Raw genomic sequence first — 11988 nt, forward strand, 5'->3', positions numbered from 1 at the left:
TTGGTGTCATATCTGATAACCCATGGCCTGATGCATGGTGACAGACATTCATTGACCTATGTTATCTTCAAGAGTTTTACAGTTACAGTTCTTACATTTAGGTCTTTGATCCATTTTTAGTTAATTGTTGTATATAGTGTGAACTATTGGACTTGGAATTCAAACAATGAGATTGATTGTCTTTAACTTTGAAGCTGAATGCTTTCCAGGACTACATAACGCTCCATAATGTAATCTGATTTATAATACCTCTGCTCTCTATAGCCCTATGTGCTTGAATTTAAACACCCATCAAAGAAGAGAGTTCAAACCTCCACAACCTCTGACAACCTCAAAGAGCCTGGGTTCTAAATCACCCAGAGCTTCTATTTAACAAAATTTTCAATCTGATATTATGTAATTAAATGTTCATGTGTATATGAAAAAATAAGCCAGTAGCTTCCAGAAATAGGCTGAATAATGATGTGTGAGGTAAACTGCAAGACTGGGAATTTCCTATTTGCCCTAAAAACCAAATGGGCAAAAAGTACAGTCCTTGACTGGATCCTGATTCTAATAAGCCAGCTGTAAAAGGTATTTTAGGGACAATTAGGTACATTTTAATACAAATTAGGTATTACATGATACTAAGGAATTATCTGTGCAAATGTAATAGTGATTCTGAGGTTATATATGAAAATGCTCTTTTTAAAAGAGACACATGATAAAGTATTTAGGGATAAAATGTCAGGTTGCCTATAATAAACTTTAAATTACTGCAGAAAAGAAAATAGATATAGCACATAGAGCAAAATGTTAACAACTCTTAAATATTTATATAATAATAATAATAATCCCTTGTCTGGAAGAGTGGGAGTTTAAAATCAACTGTAGAGTTAAGAAAATATGCAAAAGTGGTCTAAATTAAGGGAAGTAGGGCTTTGCAGAGTAGGGAGTGGTACTGGGGCTAGGGAAGTTTGACTGTCCCTAGGCATTAATCAGAATTACTCATAATTCATAAAATTTACTGAAAGTTGAATAAAATTTAACAAGCTCCATAAGGGTAGGAACCAAATCTTTTACTCAAGGCTGCATCCCCAGCACCTATTAAAATCAATGTCTGTCATTGGTTGATGCTCAATAAATATGTTGAATAAATGAATGAAAAAATAAATATTTCTCTCCCGTAAGTGGCCAAATATTTGCATTTACACTCTGACTGCTTCCAAAATGGTTTTTGAGACCAAAATGGTTTTGAAGAGGTCTATAATATTAACTGGGTCAAATTTTTAAATTACAAAAACAACTAGAATGAGACTAGATTCCTATAATGAGCTAGTTACTCAAATTAAATATTGAATTTCATTTGAGCTGTCTAGAAGCTAATATGAAAAAGAAAGTGGTTTCATTAATAGATAAAAGAAGGTAAACAAAAACTTTTGGAGATAAAAAGCTGCTGGGCACAGTGGCACATGCCTGTAGTCCCAGCTACTCAGGAGGCTGAGGCAGTAAGATCACTTGAGCCCAGGAGTTTAAGACCAACCTAAGAAACATAGGCGAGTGACTCCATCTCAAATGGAAAAAAAAAAGCTTTCTAGTAATGAACTGTATTTGACTTCATAAATTCTTATTAAAAAGAACGTGCGCTATCACAGTATCCTGTCTTAGTAGGCAGTAACTCAGAGATTTTAGTTATATAAGAAATCAGTCACCTGAAATTTGGAGATATGAAGAAAATAGAGTTTTATTTTCTCAATTCTTGTTAATATGAAGATAACTTTACATCATTAAGGCCCAAACTCAGGTACCAAGATAATGGGTATAATATTTAGTCTAATGAGCCACTTCATTCATGGCTCCCTTAGTTCTCAAAGGTAATTAATTAACCTCACAACATTTACAACATTCTGTGAGGTAAGAGGGATAACTTTACTCCAGGTTTTAGATAATACCAAGAGAATAAAAGAATGTGGGTGCTTCTGTCTAGGCCTCCCACTTTGCTGTCACCCAACCCCCTACAGATACTCTTCCACAGTTGATGCTGAGAACTACCTTTGCTATCCTTTCTCTCCTTCCCATCCCCACTACCCTAGTCCAAGCCCTTTCCACCTCATATCTGGACTGTTACAATAGCTTCTCACTTGATCTCTCTGGGTCTCCACCCACTCTTGTCTTCTATTCTTGCCAAAATAAATTTAGATTTTGTTTTCATCCTGTTACAGCAATGCTCAAAACCCTTCAATGGTTTCCCAGTATTCCTGAGAAAAAGTCCAAACTCCAAGGTATGAATTTCAAAGCTCTGGAAAACCCCTCTCTAGAGCACCTGAGCAATCTCATCTCCCTCTACCTGGTCTCTGTAAACTAACTTGTCACCACTCTCTGAAGTCCCCTGCTCAGGTCTACTTCTATTTTCACACTGGTATACCACCTGAAGGTATTTTCTTCTCTATATTCTAATGAAATTCTAGCTCCATTCAAAATTCTATTTAATTTCCTTGAAGTCTTCTATTCAGTTTAGCCCATACTGATGTCTTCCTTTATTCAAGAAACATTTTTAGAGTTTATAATAGACAAGGCTCTAAACAAAGATAACACAACTATTGCAGACTCCCTACTGGCACTATTTATCGAGTACTTAAAATATGACTAACACAGTATAAATGTTTTACAGCTACTATCTAATTTGATCTTTAAATAAATCTGTGAGGTACTATAGTATCAGTTTACAGATGAGGAAAATGAGGCTCAGAAAGGTCAGATTAATGTTCCTAAAGCCAGAGTCACAGGGCTGCCATTTTTCTTTGTACAAGTTGTACACTGCACAAGTTGTATGTGTTTTCACAGGTAACTCGGCAGTAAAATCCAGGATAGTCCGATTCCAAAGACTGTATGCTATTAACCATCACATCATACTGCCTCCCCATAGATCCAGATAGCAAGGAAATTACAATCTGAATTCCAGTTCCTGTCACACCCATATTTTTCACAATATAAAATAAGATGCACTATTAGGAAGTCAGATGATTAGAAATTAAGATATCAAATCTAAAAAAGCCTGGTATATATAGTTGTTGTGCCTGTATCACCTAAGTAATAAAACTATTTTTGAGGCTTTTACTGTTATTTTCTAAATATGTATCTAATTTTCCAGAAAGTAGAGCCATGTTGAGAACATAAAAGCCCTATAAAAACCTGCTGAGCTAAATGGTTGTGAAACAATGCTAAAGTCAATGTTAAAAATCAGAATAGTTGGCCAGGCACAGTGGCTCACGCCTGTAATCCTAGCTCTCTGGGAGACCGAGGCAGGAAGATCGCTCAAGGTCAGGAGTTCGAAACCAGCCTGAGCAACAGCGAGACCTTTTCTACTAAAAAATAGAAAAAAATTAATTGGCCAACTAGAAATATATACAAAAAATTAGCCAGACATGGTGGTGCATGCCTGTAGTCCCAGCTACTTGGGAGGCTAAGGCAGGAGGATCCCTTGAGCCCAGGAGTTTGAGGTTGCTGTGAGCTAGGCTGACACCATGGCACTGTAGCCTGGGCAACAGAGTGAGACTCTGTCTCAAAAAAACAAAACAAAAAAAATCAGAATAGTTGATCTTTCCTTTTTTCTTGATTTTTATAGGTTCAATGACAAGGCACTACACCTCTCAGCCACTTTATTTCTCCTTTCTTCCCCTAAAGGCACCTACATTGACTTGCTATTCCCCTGGCCTCATTTCCAGTTCCTGACTCCAAACATTCCTTCATTTGAGCAAGTCTCCATTAAGCCACAGCTCTGATTGTCAATGTTTAAATGTACTTTCTCTAATAAAAGTTACTCTAGTTGATTGCTGATTCCTTTAAATATAAATATTGTTATTATTTTTTTGAGACAGAATCTCAATCTGTTGCCCAGGCTAGAGTGCAGTGCCATCATCATAGCTCACTGCAACCTCAAACTCCTGGGCTCAAGTGATCCTCCTGTTTCAGCCTCCTTACTAGATGGGACTACAGGTGCATGCCATCACACCTGGCTAATTTTTTTAATTTTTTGTAGAGATGGAGTCTTGCAATGTTACCCAGGCTGGTCTCAAATTCCTGGCCTCAAGCAATACTTCCACCCTGGCCTCCCCAAGTGCTGGGATTATAAGTTTGAGCCACCACACCTGACCCTGTAAACATAATCACTGATACTATCTTTAGCATCTCATACTCATTCTGCCCTATAATCACAATATTGTGTGCTTAATAAATGTTTTTCATTTCTACAACTGAATTGTAAGGTAGTGCTTCCCATCTCCCCTTTTCAGGATGTCTATTAATATCATATAGAAAAAAAATTTTAGCAACCCTCCTAAAAATAAAACAACATTTAAAGGGCATTTATGATTCACATTCATCCTATAATTTGGCTTACTATGAAGCACTTACATTATTATTGTGAAGATATTCAATTGCTCGAAGGATCTGGAAGAGATATTTTCTAAGTCGTTTACTCTCTAGTCCATGACAATAATGCTGTAACTCATCTAATACTGTGTGGTCAATAAATTCAAATACCAAATGAATTTTCTTTTTCTGTCTAAAAACTTCAATCAGATTGACCAGGTTTTCATGATGAAATTGCTATTGACAAAAGAAACAAATTTTTAATAAATTATTTCAAGCACAATAATTTGTACGTATAACACCTATATACTTTTGAAAAGAAACAGAAATATTCTCAGCTTCTTTTCCACGCATTTCAACTGAAAATTTTCAACTGACTTACTCACATTCCTATTTTAAGAAAATTTTAATCCATTTCATAATCAACATGTATGGAACAAAGTGAAATGTATTACTTTACCTCAAGTTGGCATTTGATTGCTTATTAAAAAAACTTAGAGTTATAATATACTGTAATGAAAGTTGGTATGTCGTTAAGAGATATCTGCTATCTTTTAATTTGGTTTATGGTTAAATTTAACATCTGAAATGTAAAAGGTCCTTACATTTTCAAATGAGCATGGATTTCAATACCATTAAGTATGGGATCTGAATTTATACAAATTATTATAATTATTCTCTAATTTTAATCCTAAACTCTAGAAAGTAGACCTTAAGTTCCAGAGAGACACTATAAAGTCATCAGACTATAACAAAAAGCATTATAATATCTAGAAAACTGTCACATACGTGAAATATCAGTTTATAATCACAAGAACTTTACAAAATATATAATTATTTGTGGGTAAATTTTCGTTCATTGTACTATTCTATTAAACTAAATACCTTTTTAGACTGGTAACAGTCATTGTTAAAATAATTTAAAAATGTCAAAAATGGCCATATATCAGAAAACAAATGAGATTTAATATTTTATGCTGCTTATTCTGTTTTTCAACACATTGACTTAATTACAAGCAATTCTAAAATATTTAGCCGCTTTTTTCAAACTACCAAAAATATTTATCCAATTAGCTAAAAATTAAGAGGTATATTTTCAATGTTGGGTTCATTAGAAAACTATAATTTTATGAAAAAAATATTTGTCTTTATTCTAATGGCACAATGTCAATTTGTCTACTTCTCTGAGACTAAAGTCCTTAAAACATGACTCGTAGAAAAACATACCAAAATATAATACCAGATTCCTTTTCTTTTTTGCTCCCAATTTCCCTGGTTGGCAAGATGCCAGAGTGCTACAGCAACAGCACATTGGCAGCAGTGAAAAGAACTGACTGCTTTTGGACACCACCATATCAATCATTCACCTAAGGAAAATTACTAGTTTCCTGGCCAGTGTTTACTTTAAAGGCAAAAGCAGTGAAAGCAGTAAAGGGTTAATGTGAGTTAATAAGCATTAGGGAAGATTTATCCAGGAATGAGGAATCAGGTATACTACTTTCTCTGATAAACCATGAAATGAAATCCCTAGAAATGCTCCATTACCCCTCTTCAAGATGTTTAATTTTTTTCTCCATTACTAACAATGTTTCTGCAGATATTCCCACTAATTACTTTAACTATAATTTATTTTTAATGAAATTCGAACAGATAAAAATTTAGTTCAAATTAAGTCATTTTGACAATCTTTTTAGACTAAGAATATTAACTAATCCAATAAATCTGTCTAGTGGAATTGGATTATATCAAATTAAAAATTTTATGAAAAGCCAATGAGAATAGTTAAGATATCTTAAAATAATTTGCATAATAGTTGTAATAGTAAAATATATTTTCAAGTTCATTTCTGTGTTCTTGCCATACACTGCTTATTTTTAAAAAATGATTAAGTAGAAAAAAATCAGTTTAAGTGCAACAGTTGAAGAAAGAGCAAGAGATAATTGGGAAAAAATCTCCTTCTAATCAGATTTTCACTTTTGGTGAACAAGAGTTGTCTTACAGCATTCTTATGTTTTAGGTCATCAGGACAGGAACTGATATCTTTCACAAAATCATAACATCTTTACTGACTTTAACTTTCCATTTCATTGTCTAGAAATAGAGCAGTTCCAATAATCCTCAGATGCCTAATATAGTCTATTTAGAAAGCAAATGGATCCATCACATCTAATATACATTTAGAAAGAAAATATTACTTTTTTATCCAATAAAGATGAACAAAAGCATCTGTTTACATCATCGCACATAAAACATCTAATTAAGATCATAAACCTTAAAGCACCTAGATTCCAATAAACAGAATACATATTAAATATTTTTAAAATCAATAGTTTTGTACCCAATCCCCAAGGAATGTAAATGCTCCTTACTCCACACTCATTTCTTTCACCTGACCTGTCACACCTACACATGATTCTACCTTCTGCTCTAATGTTTCCTGATGTTATTTCCCATCTCTAAAAGCCTACTGGTCATCTTTACTTAAATGTCTTCCTGTCACCTCAAATTCAACATTTCTAAAATTGAACTAGTATCCAAACCACGTCTCTTTCAAGTCTTTCATTTTTTTTTTTTTTCTGGTCAAGTGAAGCACTGGGAGAAGGAACAGAGGAATCTGTAACTGGTTGTGATCAATTAGTTGTAAACACACTGCACTTGGACCAACCTCAAGTCTTTCATATTTCCATCAATTGTAGAAATCACCGAACCTTTGACTCCTGCCTTTCCCTATCCTTCTACACTCTTTCATGTCTTCTTTTGCAATATACCACGTTGCAAGTTTACCTTCCATTCATATTGCTGTATTCTAGCAAGGGACCTCACGACATTTACCAAGATTCCTGAATCAAACTCAAAGTGGACCTATTTTTACTCTTAGTTCTCCAATCTATTTTACATAAATAGATTAGCACTAGCACATAGTGCTAGATTAATATTTACAGAGTTTCTTTACACTGAATTCAAAACCTTCATTGATTTTCCACCTCTTACAAAACCAAGTTTTGACTTCTTAGCCTAAAATACAAGACTTTAAAATCTACCTCCAATTTACTGTTTTAATCTCACCTCTTTCTAATTCTGAACGGAAAATTCTATAAGCAAAAATGTCTCTGCTCTTTCCTTTCCACTCTGCTCTTTGTCCCTTGTCCTGCTTTAGCCTATGTGGTTCCCCTAATCTGAAACACAATAGTCTCTTCCTCTATGTAAATCTTACACATCCTTTAAAGCCAAATTCACATCCCATTTCTTCCAAGAAATCTTCCCTGCCCAATAGGACTTTGTGTTGATCACTTAGCATTTGTTATGAGCACTTTTTATTCAGTATTATTTTTATATACCCTCCTGTTTTTATGATTAAATTGAAGTTCTAAAGGGCAAGAACTGTCTTTTACCTACTTATAGTCTCAGCATCTAGCACAATGCCTTGTACAAAGTACACATTGTTATTAAGTATTATACTTGAATATTTCTGAATAATTATTTCATAATAGTGGTTTAGCTTTTGTTACATTACACAAAAGCATATACATCTTGTATCAGTATAAAACTACAAAATGTAGGCAATGCCATAGTGTACCACATTTATTTTTCTATTACGTTGTCTTAGTACGTGTGTTAGCCGAAATATTATTTTATACAATTTTTTATTCCATAAAAGTTTTTCTTTTGACTTACAGAGCAATTAAGGCAAAAGAAGCAAACCTTTAGAAACTTTATTTCTCTTGCTGCAATTTTGTTGACAGATTTTTCTGGTTTCTCATAAAATATCTTAATGGCCACTATCTGTCCAGTATCCTTATGTTTGCACTTCATGACTGTTCCGTAACTTCCCTCTCCCACTTTTCCAAGGGTTTCATACATCTCCATTTTTCAAACTGGGTTTCCACTTCTTCATAGAAATAAGGAAAGAAAAGGAAAATTGTTAAACATTTATACTTTCATTTATTCAAGCTGGATAATGCATATCCTCAATTAACCCACACTTTCAAATATTTGTGAGGTTTTTTTTTTTTGGTTTGTTTGTTTTTGAGACAGAGTCTCACTCTGTTGCCTGGGCTAGAGTGCCATGTCGTCAGCCTAGCTCACAGCAACCTCAGACTCCTGGGCTCAAGCAATCCTCCTGCCTCAGCCTCCCGAGTACCAGGCATGCGCCACCATGCCCTGCTAATTTTTTTCTCTCTATATTTTTAGTTGGCCAATTAATTTCTTTCTATTTTTAGTAGAGACCGGGTCTCTCTCTTGCTCAGGCTGGTCTCGAACTCCTGACCTTGAGCAATCTGCCCGCCTCTGCCGTCCAGAGTGCTAGGATTACAGGCGTGAGCCACCGCGCCCGGCCCCCATACTTTCAAATATTAAAAAACAGAAATAATGGGAATCTTTTCCACAGAGCCTTTTTATCTTTGGAAACCGCCAGCCTGGCAGTAAGGTGCTCTTGTCAGGCTCCAACCCTCAAGAGAACTTAGGGATGCTCCTGCCGTCTGGGTCACTCCCATTAAGTAGTGAGACGCCCTCACTACTTGTCACCATCCATTAAGCGAGGTGTCCCCACACATCCCGCCGTGCTCTTCAAGTAAGAGGTTCCAGCACTCCAGCACCAGCCCACTTCACAGGCCCAGGTCCTGGAAAAGCCTCGGCCCCTCCCGCTCCTCAAACCCGAAGTCCTCGGATCGCGGACCGGCGTCGCGCCCTCGCCCGGCGGCCGACGCCTCAGCCCATGCTGCAGTCCCGCCGGCCTGGCTCCCGCGCAGTCCCAGTCAGGCAACGCGGCCCGACGCTACCGCGCCAGCTCCCTCCGCGCCGCCCGCTACCATGGAAACGGCGGAGGAGGCGCCGGCGCTCAGGCCCTAGCGTGCAAGACCGGAACACCCGCAGGGTCCCGACCCGGAAGGGAAAGTGAAACCAAGCTGCAGGTGGGTACTGAGTGAGAGTAGATGGCAGGTTGCTGTCGCACTTCGAGCCGCCTCACATTCTGAATGGGGACGGGGCCATCCACATTTTGGCCGCGGCCCGAGTGACAGCAAATCCGCTAGGGAAGGAAAAGCGAGGCGGAGGCCTGTTCTGTCCCTGCCTGATGTTCCCAGGTTGGAGAACACCAGCCACTTGCACTGAGTCCTTAAAGAATGGCAGGTGTCATTAAACAGAGTTTGTAAAGCGAGATGTCCAAGGAAGTCTCTCGTGCGATTACAATTTTCTAAATTACCTACCTACATTAATAACCCTTAAAACATGAGTTCGACCTCAGCAGTCCTTAAAACGGGGATGAGATGGTTCTCAAGAACTTTTCATAAACACCTGCTATATGCCTTTAAAATTTTTCCAACTCCTAGTAATCTTTTTTTAAAAGATCCTCACTACATGTCAAAACTCTAAATCTCTCTCCCTAGGAAAGCACGTAATTGAAAGGATTCCTCCACAATCGGAGTGATGTACAAGGGAAAAGAAAGGCCGATGTCTAACTGTGTAAGTAGACACAGGATTCGACTGGAGTGACAGCCTCAAATGAATAAGGCTATCACTAGAGCAGGTGCCCATGGAGTGCTGTTTTTATTGAAGCGTAATTTATTTTTCTGTAAAATGAGTTAAACGTAAAAGACCAAATCTCGCAGTGCTTCCCCTAAATAAGAGAAAGGGAATCATTATCCAATAAACTCTAGTCCAATGGATCCCACTCCAGCATGCATATTAAAATCACATCTGGGCAGTTTTCAAAGGGCCCATCCCCCAGAGATCCTGTTTAATTGGGATACGGTAGAGAAATTGGTATTTTAAGAGCTTCCCAAGTGTGTCTACTATGCTGCTAGGGGTTATATTGATAGGGTAGCATGAGAGAAAGGAGAAGTGGTCGTGATTTTGGTTTATCAACCAAAATAATCAGAGTTGTCTTTCTTTTCGAAAAGTTACTCAACTACACTATAAAATACAATCTATAAATAAGAATGTCATAGTAAATCTTACAGTGGACCCAGACTGGCTGTAAGCATATTTATTAAATATTTGTTTTGAGTTGAATATTTATAAGGGACAATGCATAAACCAGAGTTCCTGCCCTTAGTGAGCTCACAATCTGAAGCTAAAGAATGCAATTAAAGAGCTTTAAAATTATTCTTTCTACAAATAGGTCATGGCAGGCCTGGTGACCAGGAGAGCCAGTGATTCTTGCTAGTACACTACTTTAAGACTTTAGGAAGTACATTCACTGAATTAGTCAAAAGTATCTCATTTTAGAAAATCATAAACCGTCACTTTCCACAATTATAAATTGCTAGATAAATGACACAGGGATTTTTTAAAAACTATAGTTTCTATTTAGCATTTCACTGCATGTAACCCTACACATAAGTCTTCCTATGGGGAGAATTAGGATTGCTATGGCAGCAAGGCAAAAAAAAGAATATTCAGCTTTTGACTTAGACAATCACATTGTGAATGCACAGCAGGACCTATCAAGGGTTAGGCCTGGCTAACTTGATCACCAAGGCAGTCATATAAATGCAAGCGATGGAAGTCAGTATTTGAAGAAACAGAGGTACAAGGAAAGCACAAAAGATTAAACCTTTCTGCTTCTATGGAACCAAGGACAACCTTGGGGCAATGATAAGGTCCTCATTCCACTCTCTTTTCCTGTTGAGCTGAAGAATTCCCCAAATGGATACAAATGTGCTCAGTGGCCTCCCGACCAACAAAGTCCTGAAGACGGCAAGAGAAAGAAGGAATCCAGTGACTAGTGGAAAAGTTGAGAATGAGGGTGTCAACACCTCTGAGCTAAGCCCCCTGGTGGGAGGGCCCATTTGTATCTTACTTGCTAGTGTAGAAAACCTGAGTTATCTTAGGCTAGAGTTATAACCCCCACTCTTGTCAGCACGATCTCTCCCCCCACTGTCTGAATCATATTTGTAGGTTTCTTGGCAACTAACCACTCATGGATATGCTCTCAAGATCGCAACCCATTTCTTGACAAATACAGTGGTACCCGCCACACAGGCAGATCCACAGACTGACAACATCTTTTCAAACGAAAACAGACCCATAAAGGAAAAATAATTCATTAATTCTGTGGGGACTTCAAACAAATCTTGGGCACTCTCTATTCTTTCATCTTTGCCGCCCAGAATTTCCAATCCCGGAAACCCCACTGCAAAGCAGAAAAGCTTTGGTGACCGTAAGGAAGCATTTCAGATTTAACTTTATCTGGGCCTCAACATTCAATGCTGCATTAGATGATCGCGAACTTTCCACTCGACCTCCCTGCCCCACATACCAGAGTTGGTAAGCCATGGAACCAACCAGAGGGCAGTAAAGTCCAAATTATTTGGAGTTCCGTTTTAAAGAAAACAGATGCAAAAGAAGCTGTTGCTCTGCCACGATCTCTTCGGTAATGTCCCTATACCGGGGAGAAACGGGGAACAACTAATAAAGGAATATCACGCCCTCAACCCGGCAAACTTAGCCACCGGCTTCATAGACCTGACTGAACCTCAGATCCTGGCGACGCTCTCACGTGACCCGTTCTAACGCGTCATAGGGACACGTGATTCTAGATACTTCGCCCCCTCCCCCCGGGGTGGATTGTTGACAACGCTGCCGGCAGTCACGTGACCTTACGTCATCCCACCTCCTTCCCCTGAAATCTCTGGCCCC

At 37.8% G+C, this 11988-nt stretch overlaps 1 protein-coding gene across 7 annotated transcripts in view; it reads right to left on the bottom strand.

The window, feature by feature from the left end:
* The window catches only part of CDKL3 (cyclin dependent kinase like 3), a 73387-nt gene extending 61511 nt beyond the window's left edge, over nucleotides 1–11876 (bottom strand). For 3 of the 7 annotated variants that reach the window (XM_075996055.1, XM_075996050.1, XM_075996053.1), the window contains exons 1-3: nucleotides 9026–9187; nucleotides 8026–8239; nucleotides 4393–4587 (exon numbers count right to left, since the gene is read on the bottom strand). In XM_075996055.1, coding sequence (XP_075852170.1) covers nucleotides 4393–4587; nucleotides 8026–8217 — 387 coding nt within the window. In that variant the 5' untranslated portion in view covers nucleotides 8218–8239; nucleotides 9026–9187. Of the gene's footprint in view, nucleotides 1–4392; nucleotides 4588–8025; nucleotides 8240–9003; nucleotides 9188–11608 lie in introns of those variants that run through there. The other 4 variants (XM_075996052.1, XM_075996051.1, XM_075996054.1 and 1 more) reach the window with 4 other exon arrangements.
* Between the last annotated feature and the right edge of the window lie 112 nt (nucleotides 11877–11988).

The sequence above is a fragment of the Microcebus murinus genome, chromosome 21 (assembly GCF_040939455.1).
Source record: "Microcebus murinus isolate Inina chromosome 21, M.murinus_Inina_mat1.0, whole genome shotgun sequence".
NCBI lineage: Eukaryota > Metazoa > Chordata > Mammalia > Primates > Cheirogaleidae > Microcebus > Microcebus murinus.